General features: G+C 31.0%; 5 protein-coding genes and 1 non-coding gene across 6 annotated transcripts; 2 read left to right on the forward strand and 4 right to left on the reverse strand.

Annotated features, from left to right (window-relative positions):
- Positions 1–841: 841 nt before the first annotated feature.
- LOC124945114 (probable amino acid permease 7) lies at positions 842–3,291 on the reverse strand. Its single transcript, XM_047485492.1, has 6 exons — positions 3,093–3,291; positions 2,594–2,924; positions 2,298–2,515; positions 2,089–2,222; positions 1,473–1,700; positions 842–1,370 (listed from the first exon to the last, which is right to left on the reverse strand). The coding sequence occupies exons 1-6, from the start codon at positions 3,196–3,198 to the stop codon at positions 969–971; spliced, it is 1,419 nt and encodes a 472-aa protein (XP_047341448.1). The 5' UTR covers positions 3,199–3,291; the 3' UTR covers positions 842–968.
- A 1,865-nt stretch (positions 3,292–5,156) lies between these two features.
- LOC124945979 (small nuclear ribonucleoprotein SmD1a) lies at positions 5,157–6,789 on the forward strand. The gene is made up of 4 exons (XM_047486522.1): positions 5,157–5,279; positions 5,367–5,443; positions 5,953–6,144; positions 6,522–6,789. The coding sequence occupies exons 1-4, from the start codon at positions 5,266–5,268 to the stop codon at positions 6,581–6,583; spliced, it is 345 nt and encodes a 114-aa protein (XP_047342478.1). The 5' UTR covers positions 5,157–5,265; the 3' UTR covers positions 6,584–6,789.
- A 3,538-nt stretch (positions 6,790–10,327) lies between these two features.
- On the reverse strand, positions 10,328–10,407 carry TRNAL-UAG. The gene has a single exon. It is a non-coding gene; the product is annotated as a tRNA-Leu (tRNA).
- Positions 10,408–19,691: 9,284 nt separating this feature from the next.
- On the forward strand, positions 19,692–20,880 carry LOC124909863 (peroxygenase-like). The gene is made up of 5 exons (XM_047450492.1): positions 19,692–19,853; positions 19,896–20,136; positions 20,270–20,359; positions 20,470–20,653; positions 20,733–20,880. The coding sequence occupies exons 1-5, from the start codon at positions 19,692–19,694 to the stop codon at positions 20,878–20,880; spliced, it is 825 nt and encodes a 274-aa protein (XP_047306448.1).
- A 356-nt stretch (positions 20,881–21,236) lies between these two features.
- On the reverse strand, positions 21,237–22,069 carry LOC124910674 (60S ribosomal protein L23-like). The gene is made up of 3 exons (XM_047451349.1): positions 21,817–22,069; positions 21,376–21,417; positions 21,237–21,283 (listed from the first exon to the last, which is right to left on the reverse strand). Exons 1-3 carry the CDS (start codon positions 22,067–22,069, stop codon positions 21,237–21,239), a joined length of 342 nt encoding a protein of 113 aa, XP_047307305.1.
- Positions 22,070–22,135: 66 nt separating this feature from the next.
- Positions 22,136–22,762, reverse strand: LOC124909864 (peroxygenase-like). Its single transcript, XM_047450493.1, has 3 exons — positions 22,600–22,762; positions 22,302–22,521; positions 22,136–22,211 (listed from the first exon to the last, which is right to left on the reverse strand). The coding sequence occupies exons 1-3, from the start codon at positions 22,760–22,762 to the stop codon at positions 22,136–22,138; spliced, it is 459 nt and encodes a 152-aa protein (XP_047306449.1).
- Positions 22,763–23,322: the final 560 nt, after the last annotated feature.

Raw genomic sequence — 23,322 nt, forward strand, 5'->3', positions numbered from 1 at the left:
TGGCCAATGAAACTTTATGAGCTCCTATACATGTGACCCTCGATCAAGAAGAGGATCGGTAAATTATTATTTTTTTTTGTCTAGGGCTCTCCCACCCAATCTTTACGGGAATTACGGGAATGTATGTGTCTAATTATTTAAGAAATTTGTCACATTTTAGAAAATATATATAACTTTTGTCTTCAAGATAATTATATAAATAATTTTTGTTATAATCTGTCAAGTAAAGTTAAATTATTTTATTATTTATTTAATAAACAAATATATTTGATTTCTTTTAATAAATTGTAGGTGCATGTGAGTTAGCTAAGTTCTTATCACATGTTTAAGTCTTCATCTTATTTAGGATTTGAATAATTGAATCACAATTCACACTAAAATAATTTATTTATTTTTCTCATTTCTCAACATTTTTCTCTTTTAACAAATTTCAAGCTGGGTCCTTACTTTTTTTGGGTAAGTAATTTACTTTACATAATATTCTAAAACATAACTAAATTAAATATATATTTATAAATTAATATTTTCTATTTTAAACTCAGACTCAAAATCAACTCCATAAACTATTTCCAAATATGTGCAAATCTATTAGACAATGTTTTTTTCTTTTCAAATCAGCTTAATAACAAAATCTACACTCAAGCTAAAACTTCTATCAATTATCTTTCTTTCACTATTTCTAAAGAGAATTTAACAACCGTGAATCCAAATCAAGTTTGAAGAACTTTTCATAAACAGAAAATTAATTGCTATCAAATTAAAATCGACACAAAACTTCTCATAACAAAAAATTGCCACTAATAATAATAAAAAACGATGAAAGACCAATAAACATTATTGAAAGCTAGCTTTCAATAAAAACAGCAAGTCTAATTAACATTTAAATTAAGTCTAATACATAAACATTGATAGATGACTAGTTCAAATAATATAAACACTTAGATATTAAGGTGAATGAACATTACTCTTCACCCAAACCTAGCCTTTATGAGTCCTTGAACTGATCCAACTAACGAGAACAATGAGACAAACAACATCACAACCGTGTATAGCCGAAGGAGGATCCACTTAGCTGTCCAGGAGGCGGTTTTCTTCTGGACAAAGTACATCTCCACTGGAAAAAATATAACCAGCGGCCAAAAATTAAGACCCCCGGCTACTCCCACCACTTGGTTAAAATAAGGGAAAGCAACTGCAACTCCAGTTACTAAGCAAACATATGCAGACCGGAGAATTAATCGGAGGAGATTTAATCTGAAAACTGAGAGGATTGGAACTTTCAATGTGTAGTTGCTGTTTATCATACTACTGTTAGGGTACTTTCCTGTTATACATCCTTCCAAGTCAGCATACAATGGCTGACTAAATACCTGATATACATTCAAAATTCAATGGGTTCTTATATAATTGAAATTATATTTCTAATTACAATTATACATACTCATACAAACATAACACCAATTGGATGTTACCTGATATGCCCCAACTAGATGGGTAATGATGCAGACATTAGCAAAGTCAATGAGCCAATATGGCTCATAGAACCCGAACCCTGTCAAAATATTCCCCGGGGCAGAACTTCCAAAGGCTGCATACCCAAATCCGCCGCAACACAAGTAAAAGAATGTTGTTGTGCATATTGCAATTGTCGAGGCCTTCTTCATAGTCACCTTCTCCGGTGGATGCGGCCTCAGAGTACCCTTCAAGTATCATCAACATACACGTCGTTTACAACATTGGGTGTCCAATTTGAAAGAAATTAGAATTCTCGTGGAATTATAATGTGTATAATTTGTGGAGGTGCAATTTCACTCAAATAACCTCAGAATACCAATTCTAGAAAACTCCTAGATGATTCAAGTCAAGGCTGTTTTTCCAACTATTTGATAATTAGCTGAAAATAGGTATTATATATATGTGGTTAGATGCTTGCAGTTGCTTATAGGCATTAAGAAGATACTCTTTAAGAATTATAACTCAATGCCAATTCTTAGAGAACTAAAATTGAAATTCTAGTTTTAATTTCAATCATTCAAACATATAGCTGCCCAAGATGATCTATTTATCACAAGATAAACATGGTTGCACCTGAATCTCAATCAGAATGATGGCAAAAGGAAATGCGAAAGCAATACTTCCGAGAGCTTGAGCAATCAACCATATCTTCTCTATTGTGGTATTAGTTGGTGCCCCTTCTATACTACCCTTCACCTCCCCGTTTTCTGTCATTTTCAAATTACAGAAATCAAACTTTAGCCATGTTCAAGTTTTTCGCACTAGAATAGTATAGAGCAAACCTATAACTCTCCCTAGGCTAAGTGCTGACCCGATGGACGCGTAAGAAAATGACATGGCAGCAGCAATGTTTGAAAGCCACTGCATCTCTTGAAAATTGGGTATTTGAGAAAGTACAATCTGAATAAGACCAAACAAGACCATGTATACAGTAATATTGTCATATCTGCAAGGTGCTTTGTGTCCTTTAAAGTGGTAGCAGTTGGATCTCAGAATTGCCCTGGAGGTCATAAAAACATAATTCACCAAATTCAAATTCAGAAGGATCAGATCATAATTTATGATTTACTATTAGAACCTCATGCTGGTGGCAGAAGTAATGGTGTATACGATGCCGAGCTTGAGGAAATTGAGGCGAAGAAAGACACTACAAACAGCAGCAGACTTCTTTCCTAGTATAACTCGAACGGATTCAAGATAAGAAGGGTTTCTAGAAGGGCCAATATCAGGATCAGGATACCTATAACAATTGATGAGAAGAGATGCGGAAAGGAAGGTGATTGATGCAAAGATAAGCATGGTCAACGGCCCTGCAATCCAACCTAGCTGTGCAACACTCCATGCAAGTGATAAAACACCAGCACCTATTACTCCTGTTATGATATGTGCTACAGCCGTCCATTGATTCCCTTCAAAGCAATGATCCAAACATATGAATCATAGTCAATAATTGTAGTGTAGTTTGTAAATGCAATGGAAAACCTAATATTGAGGGATCAAACCGCAAGTTGAAGTTAATTGATTAGTGGTGGAGTAAGAAAGAAATGAAAAGAAAACAGAGAGAAAGAAGGGCGAACCGGTTTTCTTGAGGTGAGACTGGATATCAGGTGAAGTGGGTTCCATTTGTGGTTGTAGAAGCAAGGGAATACGTTTATCCCATTCCAGTTCAGTCTTCTCTACCATGTCCGAGGAGCTAGTGGAACTTAGGGTTGACGTTCAAAGTGGTGATAAAAAGTGGATCTTTCATTTTGTGGGGTAACGGAGGGAGACATATGAAGGAAGGGGGAAGAAAGAAAGAAAGAAAGAAAGAAAGAAAGTAAGGAAGAAAGGTAAGAGGAGGAGGAGTGACTTTGACATGGGAAATTCGACAAATGTCATTATAATTTCGACAAATGTCACTATAATGGGTTAAATTTGAACAATTACGTCTTCCCCCACTGTCTTCCCCGTTGACTGTCATATTATTATTATTATTATTATTATTATTATTATTATTATTATTATTATTATTATTATTATTATTATGTAATACTCGTATTTTATACTCTATAAAGCTAATTTAGAACCCACGTTTGTAATGAAGTTTTCCAACTCACGACCTTCTCTCTACAACTAACGACTCCACCCTCCAACTTTCATGACTCTCCAACTTCGTTCAACATCATCATCGCTCAATTCTCATCGTTCATCTGTCTCGTCATTCCTATATTTAAGTGATTTTGAGTTTAGGGTTTATATGTAATGTTCTTATTATTCTGACGCTTATGTGTAATACTCCAATGTATATATATATTGATGAATAATTCTTAGCTTTTAGGGTTTATGTGTGTATATTTTGATATTGTTTATCCAATGTTCCTCACTCACGCGTATTACATATTATGTAATATGCGCATAATTATGACATATACTCATAATATGTAATACGCGTGAGTGAGGAACATTGGATAAACAACATTAGAATATACACACATAAACTCTAAAAGCTACATAAACTCTAAAACCTAAGAATTATCCATCAATATACACATACATTATTGGAGTATTATATATAAACGTCAGAATAATAAGAACATTACACATAAACCTTAAACCCTAAACCCACCTGAATATAGGAACGACGAGACGGATGAACGATGAGAGTTGAGCAATGATGATGTTGAACGAAGTTGAATTAATTGATGTTGGAGAGTCGTGGAAGTTGGAGAACTGTAAGGTCGTGGGTTGAAAAGAGAAAGTTGTGAGTTAGAAAAATTCTTTAAAAATGGGGTTCCAAATTAGCTTTATATATTATGAAATATGCGTATTACATAATACGCATATATAAACAGTAACATTAGTCACGGGGGCAAGACGGACATTTTGCAGGACGAAAATGTCATTTTTACAAGGTTTATCCAGCGTGTGTCATTTTTTAAATTTGACCCATTATCAAGTCATTTCTTCAAATTTCTCTTAACATGAAAGTCTTAATAATATTATTAATAATAAAATAATATTTTTTTAAAAAAACATAAAATATATTTTAATATTTTAGTTGATGATTTATAATCGTGATTAATTAAAAAGTTTATGAAATAATGTTATATTATTATTGGATTTTAAAAAAAAAAATCCCAAAAACTTGATTGTGGGTCTGAATGTTGGATTTCTATTCCCATTATTTTTCGGTGTAATATTTGACTAGAAAAAAATATCGTATTTTAGTAATTGCATCCCATCGATGCGTATAATATATATTATCATTTCATCTAAAACAATAATTTAGAATAGGTTGGTTGCTCATCATCCTTCTTGAAAATTAGAGTCAAATCCAAGAATTTGAGTTGACAGATGGTGTTTGAAAATAATTCTTGGTCCTATTTTTTTTGGTCTGTGACCTACTATCTTTGTTTTATTCTTCTTCTATCGTTTTTTAAAAAAAAATTAGTAAACATAAATTTAGAAATATATATATATATATATATATATTTTATCATTATGTCTTCTATAAAAAATTCTAAACAATATCACCAATCAATATTACGGAACTGGTCTTAGTCAATTTTTAATATTATATATATTTTATAATAAATAAATGAAGTGGTTCAAAATATCACAAGTAAATATTTGGAGGGTCCATTTATATTTCTTCATATATAGAATTATTTACAGTCTCTCCCGCTTCCTCATAACTATTATTGTATAAGTCGGATCCAAAATCCTTAAAGCCCTAAATCCTAATCCCTCAATCTCCATCTAGCTAGAGAAATGAAGCTCGTCAGGTTCGTTTTCATCTTTTTCTGCTTACCCATTCGCCTGTTTTCTTATCTATGAGCCTCAACTTCTCTGTTTCCGTTTCTTTATTCTAGGTTTTTAATGAAGCTGAACAATGAAACCGTCTCAATCGAGCTCAAGAACGGCACCATTGTTCACGGAACTATAACTGGTTTACTTCCTTTTCTCTATATTTCATCTGCTGCACTTTTTATTATACTTTGAATCTCGTTCAAATGTTTCTAGGGTTTTGGTAATTTGCTTACTTTTCTTAATTAAAACTTTGTTAAGTCTAGATTTGTATTTGGGTATTCCTTTTTGCCTTTCTTTAAGCGTGTTTAGTACTTGATAGATAAATTTTGTTCAGGTTAATCACCTTGTGATTCTTGTGCTAGGCCATTTGGGCATCTTTACTTGTGTGTTGAAGATCATGGAAATGTTCTGTTTAGTCCTTTGGTAAGTCCCCTTTTGGGGATATTCCATCTGGATTCTTATTTTTGGATTTGACATTTCTCTGTTCATTAAGTTCATATTTTATTTTTTCATCTGGCTGCATACTTTAGATGATGTTGTAGCTTAATAGTAAGTGGGCGTACTCAATACTTGGCAATTCACTGTGAATTTCCAGCCATCTGGTTAAGATACTGAGATGTATCTTGTTGTGTTTGTGGGAAATTTCAGGTGTGGATGTTAGTATGAACACTCATTTGAAGACAGTGAAACTGACACTGAAAGGTAAAAATCCAGTAACTTTAGATCATCTGAGTGTCAGGGGAAACAACATTCGGTATTATATCCTTCCTGATAGCTTGAATCTGGAGACTTTGCTGGTGGAGGAGACTCCCAGGGTCAAGCCTAAGAAGCCAACTACTGGTATGTATATTTTTTTTCTCTACTTTGTTCATATGACCATGACCAAACGCGTTTGATGAAACTGAAAATTAATTGTTAGAATGCTCAATACTGAATTAGTGTCATGCAAAACCAAATGAGAATATCTGAATTTCTAAGTTCTTGCTATGTAAGTTGATTTGATCAAATGTAGAACTAATGTCATGAAAGTACTTAAAAGACTATTTGCCCTTATAGGTTAAACTTGTATTTTGTATGCTCTTAACATCATAGCTTAACGAATTAAGTCATATTTTCTAGCTTAGTTTGAGCTGAAATGATTATGTGGTATTAGATAAGAGTAAGTGATAGTGTATCCTTTGTTTCTGACTTTTGGGAGCTTTTGAAATGTTTTTCAGGGAAGCCAATGGGACGTGGTCGGGGAAGAGGACGTGGAAGGGGCCGCGGTCGTGGCCATTAACCATCTTAGGCAGGCAGGTGTTGGTTTATGAAGTACGATTTAAGGTTTCTTTTCGAGGGATCTTTCAATTTGGGTTTTGTGATTTTTCATATGCACTCTAAGAAACATCTTCTAGATATTTTTGAGGTTCCATGTTTTAGAGAATAGTAAAATTCGTGTTTAGTTCCTTGATTATCAAAGTTTAATGTGAAGATGAAGTGCTTATTGTGTGACAAAAAAAAGGATGTTTATGAGCTTTATTATGCACTGCTGAAGCTATTAATTTGTTTACATTGTTTTAATGAGAGAGCATTTAGATTGACTTCATTTTAACATTTTTTTACATCCATTCTTTAAATTATTTAAGACTTGTTTTTAACTCCATATATTAAAAGCTTTCTCATTAAACAAAATGAAATATCAAATTAATCCAGGCAATCTGGCATAAGTCTTTATTTTTTTATGCACTTTTTCAAATTCACTCTCTTAATCATTTTATATAATTGTATATACCTAAAATTTTTGAGTAATTTTCTATAATTGCTATTTGAAATTGAATTTTGATCGTTTTAATTAAATATGGATGTAACTTATAAATCATGTCATGGAAAGTTTGAGACTACATTCTAAACAGTCACATGACATTTTTTTATTTATTTGTATTTTTTTTAAATTTAGTTTGCCACATCTGTATATAAAATATAAAATGATATTTAGAAATTGATTTTGTACTTCATGATCTTCCTTTTCTCCTACGTATACATTAACGATTTTGAACTCATGCTAACTGTCGCAATTCAACTCTGAACTATCGAACCTTATTATGTTCAATTTCTCGCGACGTTCAAGGTTCAAGATGAAATCATACTTTGCAAGTGAAATAATTTATTTATTTTATTTTAACTAAAAATATATAATGTAAAAGTAAAAACACAGTTTCTATTGATTAGGAGAAAACTTTAAATGGTTAAACTATTTATAATGAAGTATCATATTATTACAATTTTACAATTTTAGTTTGAGCGTAACATGATTCAAAGTGAATACATATTTAATGAAGCCGATTCAAGTTTAAACTTTAAAATAATAAATAGACATTTTTTTGTTGCTAGTATCTATTGTCTATGAGAATAGTAGTTCTTAGTCACAAGAATAAAAAATAGGAATACATATTATTCCGCTGTTCATCAATGCAAACAATGCGAAAAGAATTTCTAATCTGGTCGCTTGAATCGGCTTCAATAAATATGTATTCACTTTGAATTATGTTATGCTCAAACTAAAATTGTAATAATATGATACTTCATTATAAATAGTTTAACCATTTAAAGTTTTCTTCTAATCAATAGAAACTGTGTTTTTACTTTTATATTATATATTTTTTAGTTAATTTTTCACATCCATATAAAAGATATTTACATGAGGGTCCATTGAAACAGCAGCGAGACTAACCGGGGAAATCATAGGTCATGGGTTCGATTTAGACCAGTTCATTCTTTTGTATTTTCTTTAGTTTTTTCAGTTGAATAAGAAATCAAACTTAGATTGTTTGATGATGAATAGTTGTCTGCTCTTATGCAACTAGAGCATCTTTGGCTTCTTGATCTTCCTAAACTGGTAAAGGCACTTGGGGGTACATGAGGGTGCAATGGACCCGCGGTGAAACGAGCCAGACCGGCCGGGGATCATAACTCATGGGTTTGTCATAGCTGAGGATGCCAAACACAATGATTTTAGAATAGGAAATCAATCAATCTCATGTATAAGCATTTTCTTAATTGCTTGATTGCTTTAAAAAATAGTTTCATAGCTTCAAAAATCATTCAGAGATGCCTTTGATATTGTTTTCTCTTATCAATTTTCTTGTATCTTCTTTTTAATGCACTATTATTATTTGGTGCACCGTGGATTCGTAGAGGTATGTGGGATCAGGGATTTAGAAGCCTTGCACGAACCACTGACATCGTTAGCCCCTAGATTTTTAGTAGACAACAAAATAATAGACAAGTTTTATAAGCTTTCAAGAAAAGAGACCCTTATTAGTAAGGGTTGTTTATATTAACGAGAAAAATTTTCGTGCGATATACACCGATAAAAATATAAACAAAATAAATTACTAAAAAAAATTATAATAAGATGTATTTTAATGTTTATTTTTTTTTAATAAATTACGAACAATATATTAATATAATATTCTAATTTACCCACCACCAATTTCATCACAAATTTTAACTAATATCATTTGCATACAACCAGACCTTTATTCTCAATTCGGCTAACCATCCATCTCATTTCACATTTATCCACTCGAATAATCGATCTCTCATATGTGACCTTACACTTTCACTTCAATCAAATCAACCATCTCCAACATCACCAATCTCTTTTCCTCTTCACTTAGGTCACCAATACCTAACTGACCTATATGAGATGTCATTTAAGGTGGATAAATGTGAAATGAGATGAGCTGGTCAGTCAAAGTGAAGATAAGTAAGTCAGATTGTTTATTGTAAAATATGTGAGAAGATGAATTGTTTGACCGAAATGAAAGTAAGTCACGATATGAGAGATTGTTAAAGAGTTGTACTTTTTTTTTTATTATGTTACAAGTTCGAAACATAGATATAACATTTTTTATTTTATTTTTAACCGTTTCAAGTTTATGGGCAGATCAACCCACAATTCGACCAAATTATTCATTTACTCATATATATATATATATAAAATTAACCACGGTTCTCGACCCGACAATCCGGAAACTTTAAAATTAAATATTATTTTATATATAAATTACGAAAAAATGAAAATGTAATTTCAGTCCATCAGAAATTAATCACTTTTTATTTTATTCTTCGAGACAGTCATCGAAATCAGAGTCGACGAACCCGGAACTTGTAAGAAGATGTAAAATATAATGTTTATTTAAGCAACAGTCATCTCAAGTCAATTAATTACTATTTTGTTTTACTAATTTTTTTTTTAAAATTTTGAACTCTCTTTTAAATGTTATGTTTAAATAATTTTATTTTTATTTTGCATGTATAATTTGAAGAAAGACATTTCACATAATTTTTCTAAAATGTAATGAATACCAAGTGATCACCATTCACAACACTTTCAATGTTATATTGGAGTGACTGTCGTCTTAAATTAAGTGAACGTAAAAATATACACTTTTTATTTTTGTGGTTTTTTTTGGTTCCTATCATAAACAAGAATTTAGTTCTTTAAAACTTAATAAAAATTGAATAAACAAACATCAAACAAGCTTCTACATTATTATTATTATTATTATTATTATTATTTTTTCTTTCTTATCATCTTCTTTTATTTAAGTATGGTTAGTCCCATTTAGTTATTTTAAAATATAGTATGGTCAGTCCCATTTGTTAGTATAAAAAACCCTATAACTTTCAAAATGAAACTATTATTACACACTTACTCAAATTTTAAAATAGGATGCTCTGATTTATTTTTATTGCTTTGAAACCTGTTTTTTTATCTATCAATCAAATAGGGTGTTTTCATAGAAGAAACATTGAATTGGAATTTGAGAACTCTTACATTCAATTCTTTTAGTTTTTTCTTTTCAATGTTGGAATGTATTTCAAAATATTGTACAAGATAATTAAACATTATAATCTTATCAATCCAAACTCCTACATATGAAGTTATTCCAAAATGTCCTAAAAAAAAACCAAAAAACAAGCTCCTACATATGAAGTTATTCCAAAATGTCCTAAAAAAAAAACAAAAAAAAACAAATGACAGCTGTGGGATTTGAACCCACGCCCTTTCGGACCAGAGCCTAAATCTGGCGCCTTAGACCGCTCGGCCAAACTGTCTTATGTGATTCCAAAGTTTTATTTTTATATTTATTTAATCATGATAAAATGCTGAGGATAAAAAATGAGTTAATTGAATGATTTAGGTAAAATATTAAAATAAATTAATATTTTAATACAATACAGAAAATAAAATACGAGTAGTTTGGATATTGATTATTCTTAATATTATAATTATTTGAAGAAAAAATATTTATTGAAGAAGCCACACCTTTGAACAATGAGAAAAATTACTTTTAATTAGAAATTAAATTGGGTTAAAACATTTAAAATATTTAAAAATGAACTGAATTTGATAATTAAAAAAAAATCTAATTAGTTTGTTTGGAATATCAATTATTTAAGAGGGATATAAACAAAAACACAATACAAAATTATGAGCTCTTTTATGTTTTCAAGTAAAGTGGTAATATCGTAATAGAGACACTCGGTTCTTTCCACCGAGCTTTGGAAAAGCTTGAGCTAGATGTCACTGTGAATAAACTTAATATGTCAGGTCACATCATTGAATAATTTTGTGTGTCTCTCGAACTCGACAATGATACATTGTACTAATAATTTTCGAGACCACACAAAGTCAAACTCTTATACGTATACATTTGTCGTCTATTAAGATATAACCATAGATAACGTTCCAACAAAAATAAAGATTGTAGAAGAGATTTCTGACTCCAAATCTTCTTCTTACAGTTTAAACTCATAGAGTCCACCTAACTCACAAAATGATATAATGACACATTAAAGTCCAGAATATTCTTTCTCGGAATGTTTTGAGAAGAGCTATTGATTTAGAAATAAATTCTCTTTTAATAATATTTTACATGGTTTTTTGAAGGTTGTTTTTATTCTCATTTTTAGGTGTGTTTTCACATGTTTCACTCCCAAAAACATCATACAAATTAAAAACATATACAATTGAAATGTCCCACCATCTATTTTGACAAGATTCATGATTATTATAGGTTAGGATGACATAACAACCTTTATTCACATGTAAAAAAATTATGATTATTCTTCAAAAGTTTATATTTTTGTAAATGCTTAACCATCTCAAATTCCATTTTCACTCTCAATATCCTAATGAGGTCATATAAGTTAATGACACCTAATATCATCTTTTATTGACTATTTTTCATCATGATCCATATAAGTATTTTCAAATAGGTTCAATGTTGATGCTGTATGAATGTTACTTCTTCTAGATGTCTTGATTAGTGAAAGATAATCTTTTGACACCCTTTTTTACTGTGTCTCTCCAAAGCTTGTATCGTATTCCCAATTTTTTGAAAAAAATAGGCAAGTTCCACACGTTTGCGCCATTGTTCATAGGGTCTTGTTGGCCCAACCTAAGTCTTAGATCTTCAATAACAACCAGTTCTAGAAGTATTGGAATCTATTAAGGAATAAAAAGAGAAAATAGGAGAGTATATTATACCTATTCAGTAAAATGGCTCCAAAGATAATAGGTGAAATGGATATGTTTAGAAGTGGAGCAAAATTTAATTGTATTTTATTGTTATTAATGGTTACATAGATTATGTCTATTTTTTGGAGGAAATAATTATAACCATTTCATTAAAATCTCGAAAGTGGGAGATCATAAATTAAAGTTAGACAAATTCTAGTTATAATTAAGGATGACAATCAAAAGACCCAAAAAAACTGATTAATAACATTCATACATTCTAAAGAAAACAGAGATTACAAACAAAAAAGACTACATTCAAACCTAACAATTCTAGTCTGAAATTTTGCATGTCATCCGTTTTCATTGAGAGGCTTCTTCCCCTTCCTCTGATGATGAAAAGAGATGATTGTATTGAAGATAATGATGAGTATTGTTGTTTCTCATTTTAAATTCTCTCTTTGTACGAGCCCGTTCTATTTTGATAGAAAGAATTGTTTATGAGAATTTTAAGACTTTTACCTTTGTTATATTCAATTTGAATTTCTGTGTTTTTGTCTTCCTTATCTTCGGTTTCAGCTTCAGACTCCACATTAGTTTTGGAATCTTCTTTATCGATTTTAGAATTCTCTGTTTCAGCTTTGAAATTTTGATATCTTCCTCTTGAGTTTCTCAACAACAACTCGAGGTTCAACTTCCATTTTCATCCTCATCCTTCGCATTATGACAAAAAAAAATTCCTCTTCACCTTGATTTCTTTACTTTTTTCCTTCAATACTTTCTTTTTTCCTAGAATTATTTTTACTTTCTTCTACAACTGTTTGATCTTTGAATTTAGACTCCTCTGTTTCCTTCTTTTTCTTTTCTACTTCTTGGCTTATATAGTTTTTTTACTATTGTGTAGGAAAATATTACAAAAAGAACACCTCTTTAGTTTCTATTCATAAAAGATCTCCATGACATTGTGCTTCCCTTTTCTATCAACAACTGTCATTTTTATTTGCTAAACACTCCTAGGATGCACTTCAATGCTAATTCTAACAAAGAACAAGTGCTCTCCTCCTTCAGTTATTGAGCCCATATATAATAGTTTCTCAATTGTACCTACAAAATGACTAATTGATTCAACACTGTACATGTGGCCTGGAATGTTCAAGAGCATGAACCAAATCTAGACCGTTTTCTTTGATCTATTATGTAGATTCATCACTTCCGACCATTTTTCCAGCTTCATACAGCTTAATCATATGTAAGTATGCCATTTCTCTAGTATTTCTTTCAAATTTGAGCCATGTTTGAACTACAGGAAGATACTCTATTTTTTCCAATGAACTCCTAGTCTTCAATACATTTCTCCTCTAATTTAGAAGGCAATTTAAATTCAAAAAGAGAGTTGAGTACATTTACCTTTGTTTGAATATCCTCCAAGTATACTTTTCCTTTGTAGGAATGGTCTTCAGATTTCTTTTCTACTTTATTCTTTCATACCTCGTTAACTTTCCATGTTGAATTGCTCTTGATAGTGTATGTCTTATTTGAGAGTCTTCATCAACTTCTTCATTGCATTAACTGACCATTTAACTATCTCCTTATATTCTGTTTTCTTCAATAAATTCCAGTCCGGGAGATAATGAATATTGAGTTGAACTTTTATTTGTTGAACTTTCTCTTTACTAATTGTGATTTCTCCCTTCATAGTATGTATCAGGAGTTTGGTAATCTGGTTTTTAAGACTAAACATGTTGGCTCTTTCGTTATAACAAACCTTCCAAATTCCTTCTTTCTTCTCATGTTTTCCTACTGCATTTTTTTCAGAAATTTTATCAGCAATTGATTCCTTACATTTACTGAATTCCTGTTTTTTTTGGATAATTTCTCCAACAATCCTATAAATTTCCTTTTCAGCTGCCTCCTTTAAGCCTTCAATCACAAATTCTTTGACTTTCTTATATTTATTGTTTTTTTTCTTTCCATTTTAATAAAAAACAATACACAACAATAAAGCAACAAAGAAAAACAATTATAGAATAGGGTATACCAGAAACACTAACTATTACAGAACATGGTAAATTAGAAACCCTAACCTTCCAACCAAGCTTTGAAGATGAATGATCGACCTAGCTACTAGAGCCAATACCGTGCCATTTATGCCAATTGTGTCGATCGTGCACACGTTTGACAAGCGACACTGAGCGACTAACAATCGTGACCACCAGGGACGAATCAAGGAATTACCGTTAGGGTGCACTTGAAAAAAAATTAAAATAGGTTTTAATTTTTTTTAGATGGGACTGAATAATATAATGAGAAAATTATAGATTTAACAAGGTATGAACATGCGTTTAGTCTTTTTTTTAGATTTATAAAAGAAAATAATGAATAAAAGTGAAACAAAAAATGAATGAGCCATGTCCCTTTTCTACTATAACAAAATATTATTTTTTATTATAACATAGATTCACCTCCGAGAGAGAGTCATTCTTATATACAAGGGAATATTAAAAAATATATATTATGAAATTGATATAAATTTAATAAAGTAAAATTTTAATTAAGTTTTTATATAATTAAATATAATAAAATATTTCAAATTCAATTTGTAACAGGTAAATAATAATAAAAAACTTTTCAACAATAATTAATTTTGATTGAAAGACTTTCTTATACATGTTTTTGATTGAAAGTGGATTTATTCATGTCATCATTAAGGCGGATTTATAGACAAAAATAAAATAATATTTGAAAAAATAAATTAAAAAATAAATAATATGTAGCTAAAAAATATCATAAGATAAAATTTAAAAAAAAGGTCAGTGTATTATGTAAATAATAGTAATATTATTATTTTTGAAAAATTGAAATATATTACTTTAATATTAATTATTTAAATAAAAAATTATTTATTATAAAATATGATTTGAATATAAATAAAATAAATAAATTTGAAAGATAAAAAATATCTATAAATTATAAAAATATTAAAAATTATATTAGACAAATTCTAAAACATAATTAAAATCCAAATAATCATTTAAATTAAATCAAAAAATAAAATAAAATAAATATATTTAACCACTTCTTTTTCTCTCTCTCAAACCATACTTAAAAAACCTCAAATTGTATCCTCAATATATAGTATGCAATTCCTCTAAATTATATATATATATAATATAATATAAAACCTAATTAGAATAGTCACTTTGTGTTGAAATACCCTAAAATCCAATGTCTCCCTTACACCTCAATCTCGAATTTACATCTCACGAATGATATGTGAGATGACTTTTAATTTTTAACCTTTAACCTTTTACATTAAATACCTTGAAAACCTAATTTTAAAGTTCTTGGCTAGAAATTAGAATAGTCACTTTGTGTTGGAAAATCTATGAGTTTTAAATATATATATATATATCACACATTTTAAAATGGTTTTTGAATGGTTAACTCTTATAAAATATTGATTTTGTTTATAGTGAAATGTTTATTAAGGTAAGCTATACGTCAATTCTATTTACAAAATTTTGAATGTACATGTCAAATTTACCGGATAAATTATTATTTTGATATTATGAATTTTATTTTATCATTTTTGGTCCTTCATTAAATTAAAAAAATACTAAAACTAAAATATATCATTTTCATAATAATAAAAGAAGTTATTGTATTAATATCATATATTCTAAACAAACTACAAAAATAAAATAAAAAAACAGTAAACATTGTAAATCTAACCCTTTAACTATTGAGAACTATTCGGTTTAAAAAAATTGTACCCAAAATTGTTATTCTTCATGTTCTTTCACATGGTCCTAGAAGAGTTCATTTGCACTTCTTTCTCAATTTGGAGAACATTATATTTTTGTCATAATACATTAGTACCGCAACCATTGTTATCTCTTGTTACACAATGATTATCATCGTCCCATCCAATTACAATTATGTGTTTATAAGAACCATAATCGATATTTTCAGTTATGTAATTAATATTATTATTGTCGCCCCCATCCAGTTGCGACTATGTGTTTGTATGACTCGCCCCATCCTGTCACTTTCGAAGCCTCTCCCGACCTAGTTGCGGGTATAGGCTCGTTGAAATCGTAGCCCCACCTAGTCGCGGGTATGAGAACGATCGAGTCAATGCCCCTCCCAATCGCGTGTATGGGCTCATTCGAACCCTCTCCCCATCCGGTTGGGGGTAAAGGTTCGACAACATTGTTTTTCGCTGTTGGAATGTCGTCCAAATCACCCCAACCAGTGGAGTAACCAGCATATGGATCAGGTAGACCAATGATTACCCCACCAGCTTCTTGATCATCTGGGACGACAAATTCATAGTCTAAATCCAAGATGAGTTTGGGATCAACAGTATCGTTGTTCCAGTTGATTATATCATTGTGGATGTCCGGACCGGGCAGTGGTATATCACAATCCAACCCATTGATGTTGGCCCAAAAGCGTTTCTTGGCATTGTGGAATGCTTCTTCGACTGCAGAATCGTTCCAATTCATGACGTTTAGGAAGATATTAATACACCTCTCTGCTTCTAAGAATCTCGGCCATGACATATTACCAATTTGCTTGCAGAACTTCTTCTCCCAAGACGAATTGTTGGCTTTCTATTATTATTACCTGAAACAATGAAAAAAGTATATATACTTCAAATCCCATGAATCGTCTAATTTTTGTTTACAAATATCAGGATTCAAACAGCTTAACTAACCATTGTGAGACTTTCTATAATGTGATGATCCAATTCTTGGAACCCGAAAATTATTTATTTGGCTAGTCCAATTATCCATCGCATAAAATTTGAAAAACACAAAATATAGACCCGCAAAGAAAAAATTTGAAAATAAGTTGGATTATTTAAAGAATATTAAATGGAGAAATCTTAGATTGAAATGAAAGAGAAATGAGGCAAGAATATAATAATTTGAATTATTTAAAAATGTGTCAATTTATTTATAAGAGCTGAAATGGGTCCTCATAGAAAATAAATGTTTCTACATTCTCTCATTTGACCTTCTTATTTATTTTTTAAATAGATTCTATATATTTACAAGATTTCTTTCTATAAATGAGATTATATAACATATTTGATTACTATTATTTATACACAAAATTAATAGTTTTTCTTTTTTTACCCTTCATAAAAATATTTCTAATTTAATATTAGATATCTTTCTTTAAAATATTAATGACTTTATTTGAAAATTTTGAAATTTTTGAAGATAATATTTTAACATTTTTAGATCAAATAGTGATTTATTTGCAAGTAAATTAAAATAAAAAAAGTTTGAAAATAGTGTTATAATTAATATATTATAATCTCAAATGTTAAAAAAATATTATGAGAAGAGGTTTATATATAATTTGTGACACGATGTATAGAGTCTGACACCTGCCCGATGTTGGAAGGTCGGAAGGAGAAGTGTTTACACTTTTGCAAGGAGTACACCTTGATGTGACACCTGCCCGATGTTGGAAGGTCGGAAGGAGAAGTGTTTACACTTTTGCAAGGAGTATACCTTGATGTTTGGGATAATCGGGAGGCTGAATGGAAGTCGGTCGTTCCCACCGAGTTTAAAGAGATAAACTGAAAACAATGAACGTCATGTGCCATTTATTTGGCTCTCCACACTTTTCTATGCTCCTAACATATATGAGGTCAAAATAAACTAACTAGATATAGATGCTAAGTCTATTACAAGTAATAAAAGTAATAAATATGTGCTAGAAAAACTAAATAAAATTAGCATTTATCCCGTGGATTTGCACGAGAACTAGTATAAAAAATCGTGAAAAAAATATTACGGTAAAAATATGATAGCATTTTAAATTTTATTTTTAACCGTTTTAAGTTTATGGGTGGGTCAACCCACAATCCGACTCAAATATCCATTTACTCTCACATTGCAGAACGATCTCTAAAACAATTGATACAGTTTGATTCCTCAACTCATTTAATTTCACCTTTAGAGTCCACTTCTTCCCCATACTACGAGTGAAAGGAAAAATATAAAGACTACCATTAAAGTAGCCCAGACGAGACTTACTATATTCATATGAATTATGTCTCATATCTCAATAAATATGACGAAATTCTTCTATTATTACTCACTAATAACAATGAAATTTATAGAGCAGAGTCAAAAGAGAATTTTAACCGATTAAAAACTATTGATGAACTATCACGTTCATCAAATTTTGTGTTGAATTTAAAATGTAAAGTGTTATTAGTCTAGTTGGTTAAAGGGTTGTACTTGATTTGTTAGGTTGTAAGTTTGAACCATACTTATAGCATTTTTAATTTTATTTTTAACCGTTTTAAGTATATGGATGAGTCAACCCACAATCCGATCCAAGTATCAATTTACTCTCACATATATATTCAAATTAACCACAACTCTCGACCCAGCAATCCAGACACTTTAAAAATTAAGCATCATTATATAGATTATTTAGTTAAAAAGTTGAATTTATATTGTTAAAATGTCCCGCGTTTATCAAATTTGGTGTTGAGTTTAAATTATAAAGTGTTATTAGCATAGTTAGTTAAACGGTTATAGTTGTTTTGTTAGGTTGCAAATTTGAATCATACATATAACATTTTTAATTTTATTTTAAACCGTTTTAAGTTTATAGACGAGTCAACCCACAATCCGACCCCAAGTATTTATTACTCTCACATATATATCCAAATTAACCACAATTCTCAACCCGGCAATCCGAACACTTTAAAAATTAAGCATTATATATATATATATATATATATATATATATTTATATAAATTAAAATATAATCAAAAGTATTTATTGTCAATTAAAGTCATTGCTCATTATCATAGATGGTTTTAGTCGTCAAGTTTTGACGTAAACTGGTGTCATTTATATATATATATATATATATATATATATATATATATATATATATATATATATATATATATATATATATATATATATATATATATATATATATATATGTCAATAACTCAAAAATCTGTTGTTTTTAGTTTATTTAAACTTTAAATATTTCACTTAGATTATAAGTTGTAACTATTAGTTTGGCTTAGTTGAGCTTGTATTTTTTTTTTTAGCTCGGCTAGATATCAAACTATTGAACCCGATTATAATCATCCGTCAACCGGTACAATACAAGATGCATCATGTCTAGGTTGAGCTTGTATTGTATCCGTCTAACTGATACAATTAAATGCCAATGAGAAACAAGAACCAATTTGTTGTTTCTCAAATGTACCACACACTATATGCCATGGTATAAAATTCAACCAAATCATTAATTTTTAATTTTTCTCTCTTAAATTATGTTCAATTTTTTCTATTTAAATAGGATGGTATAGTGTGCAGAACATGTTGAGTAACACATATCTCTCCATGAGAAATGTCTAATAATTTGGTTGAAAATTAAATAAAAATAGTATAAATTTATTTCTGATAAAATATATTTTTATTAAATTAAATTAAATTAATATTTAACTATTTTAATGAGGCTGAACTGGGAATTTGATGAAATGGTCCTCATAAGAGGTTTAATTTCAAAAAAGGCCCACGGTTGATAAAGTTGGCAAAAAGGGGCTTTTTGCCCTGTGAAAAGTCTGTAATACCCTCGCGCGCCTGTTTTACCGCTCAATTACGAGAAATGTATTTCTCACATTTGGTATTTCTCGCATTTGTCTCAATTACGAGAAATGTATTTCTCGCATTTAGTATTTCTCGTATTTGGTATTTCTTGCATTTGGTATTTCTCGCATTTGGTATATCTGAGTATATATTGATATTCGGACATTTGTAAAATATATGAAAACGGCCAGGGTTTCGAATCGATCTACAATAAACTAAGAAAGAACAATCTCCAATGGAGAACGCTATCGCGATGCATTCATCTCTGGATATCAGATTAACACACATACATGACGACGACTCAAGACAAGAACGCCTTATCATCGGAGGCTCCACTTGCCCCGTCACCGTTGAACGCAATGTTCCTCCGACCTCGACACCACACTTCCAAAGCCTTGTATGTATTCTCTAGCTAGATCTTGTTCTTTCAAATTATTAGATCTTTGAGATTGGGTCTTTTTTCATCAAATATGCAGACTTAGCTAGAGGGTTGATTGCTCCCGATATGGACCATCCCCAAGGAATAATAGGGCACCCTCAATATGGCATGAGTGTCCTCCATCAACATGCTTCCTTCTTTGATCAAGATGACAATGAAATAGTCATCTTTCGATGCCAGGGCTTGCGTTGTCTAACAATGACATCAAGCTCAATTACGAGAAATGTATTTCTCGCATTTGGTAAATATTCTCCGGCCACGAACCCTAAATTTAGGGTTCTCATATAAATACTCTAAAATTTAGATTTTCAAATGAAATTGTCAATTTTGAAATATGGATTCTTCAAATTTTGATGATATTGTTTGAGATACAGATTTGCGTCAACTAGGTTTCAATATTATTGTATCTCTTGTAATGTCTATGTTTATAAACGGAGCTATGAGTTATCATTCTCTTCCTGTGAGTATTTTCTGCTTTTAAATCAACCAATCTTGTGAAATTGTATCCATTTCTAACATATTTTGTGATGGATGAAGGGATGAATACCTTCTCCATTCCTTCCTATATACATAGCCAACATCCATAAAGCCAAACATGGAAGTGATTCTGGAACTAATGATACAGATGGAAGGTACACGCCGGTGAACTTTGAGAACATGTTTAGCAAGTATGCACTCACTATACCTGATAGGCTCACTTTTGGGGAGATGTGGGCGATGACTGCAGCAAATCGAGTAGCATTGGACTTCTTTGGATGGTATGTATGAACTATGAACTAGAAAGAAGAGATTTTTGTTTTTCTTTGGTATTATTGTAATATTGAAATCGCTAAACAGGTTTGCGGCTAAGGTGGAGTGGATAATGTTGTATGTTCTAGCTCGGGATAGTGAAGGAATGTTGTCTAAAAAGGCAGTAAGGTGTTTTGATGGGAGTTTGTTTGATTACATTGCAAAGATGCAGATGAGTGAAGGGAAGATGTACTAAGAAGAAGATGAAGACCTTCTTAGTCTTGTTTGGTGATAATAATAATGATAATAAAGTGTACTACCAGACAAGAAGAAAACAAAGTTTTTTATGCATTGTGTTTCAATATATTATATGTTGCAGCAATATATCTTGTTACCACCATTATCTCAAATCCTAAAGAGGAATGATCAAACTTTTAATGAGAAAAACATATGCATAAAACAAAAACCAAATCAATAAAAATCACAAGAATTGAAAGGGTATATGATTCTAATCTCAGTCGTGAATAAAAAACAAAATTGACTACTTTTTAAAAGCAAAAGAGTCCCTCGACTTTATCAGACAATAACATTGGCAGCACTTGCAATTCTGGGTCATAAATCAGCACATTCCTTCCTAATTGGATCAGTAATGGCAGAACCTGGTTTTTTACCATTAAACAAATAATTGTGAGTGAATGAATGAGGCCTAAAGATGATATAGTAGTTTAACACATTTTGAGACATTTTTTACCTTTCATTTTTCCCTTAGGATTCACTATCACACCAGCATTATCTGCATAGTAATAACATATTTATCAACCAAGATATTTACATATTACAATCAACAAATTTCATATATGAAAAAGACCGAGAAGTAGGTAAGACTTAGAACGCAAATAAGTGAGTATAGTGTTTCTAAATACATCATTTATCATACCATAAACTCTATTCAATATCCCTAATACTCTTTCTTTAATATCTTAGTGGGTATATACAATACCCAAATACCCTTGAAAACCAATACTAAAGAAAAACTATTTCTAAATCCTTAGCATAACAAATAAGGGATTGTATCAATCAGATCGTGAAAAGAGTGAGTTCTTGTCTAACTGTTCTAGTAAAGAATAACAAAAAATTGGTTAAACAAGTAACAAGTTATAACACAACACAAAATCAGAATCTACTAAATCACCTTCAAAATACATGAACACTCCATCCTTTCGGCGCCAGGGCTTGCGTTGTCTAACAATGACAGCAGGCATGACCTTCTTTCTCAAATCAGGTTTCCCTTTCTTCACCGTCTCCATAACCATATCTCCTACACAAGCAGACGACACTCGATTCAAACGACCCTTGATCCCCTTCACTGATATGATGTAGAGATTCTTCGCGCCAGTATTGTTGGCACAATTGACCGTAGCCGCCACAGGAAGACCTAGTGACATGCGGAACTTGTTTCCCGCCGATCCTCCGCGACCTGAAACGCGTTGTTTTTCAACATTGAATTACTATCAAGTATCAAGCATGTAGTTAACAGAGAATTGTATAGAAGATGAAAACACTAACCTCGCTTCAACATTTTGGCAGCTTCAGAATACAAGGACAATGCGAAACTAGGGTTTTAGAGTATTTATATGAGAACCTTAAATTTAGGGTTCGTGGCCGGATAATATTTACCAAATGTGAGAAATACCAAATGCGAGAAATACATTTCTCGTAATTGAGCCTACTGTCATTGTTAGACAACGCAAGCCCTGGCACCGAAAGATGACTATTTCATTGTCATCTTGATCAAAGAAGGAAGCATGTTGCTGGAGTACACTCATGCCATATTGAGGGTGCCCTATTGTTCCTTGTGGATGGTCCATATCAGGAGCAGTCGACCCTCTATCCAAGTCTGCATATTTGATGAAAAAGACCCAATCTCAAAGATCTAATAATTTGAAAGAACAAGATCTATCTAGAGAATACATACAAGGCTTTGGAAGTGTGGTGTCGAGGTCGGAGCGAACATTGCGTTCGACAGTGACGGGGCAAGTGGAGCCTCCGATGATAAGGCATTCTTGTCTTGAGTCTTCGTCATGTATGTGTGTTAATCTGATATCTAGAGATGAATGCATCGCGATAGCGTCCTCCATTGGAGATTGTTCTTTCGTAGTTTACTGTAGATCGATTCGAAACCCTAGCCGTTTTCATATATTTTACAAATGTCTGAATCTCAATATATACTCAGATATACCAAATGCGAGAAATACCAAATGCGAGAAATATCAAATGCGAGAAATACCAAATACGAGAAATACCAAATGCGAGAAATACATTTCTCGTAATTGAGCGGTAAAACAGGCGCGCGAGGGTATTACAGACTTTTCACAGGACAAAAAGGTCCCTTTTGCCAACTTTATCAACCGTTGGCCTTTTTTGAAATTAGACCTCTTATGAGGGTCATTTCATCAAATTTCCCGGCTGAACAATCCATTTTATCACGTCAAATCATGAACACTCAAATGAATCCAAACTTTTATAATAACATGTTATACCAAAAAATTGTGTATTATTATAGTAAGTTGATATACAAAAATTTATTAAAATTAGGGACGGACGGACACTTAGGTTGAGGTGGGTTTAAGCCCATCCCAATTTTTTATTTTTTTTATATATATTTAAAGCATCAAATATGAAAAGAATTAGATTATTA

This window comes from Impatiens glandulifera, chromosome 7 (assembly GCF_907164915.1).
Source record: "Impatiens glandulifera chromosome 7, dImpGla2.1, whole genome shotgun sequence".
Taxonomy (NCBI): Eukaryota; Viridiplantae; Streptophyta; class Magnoliopsida; order Ericales; family Balsaminaceae; genus Impatiens; species Impatiens glandulifera.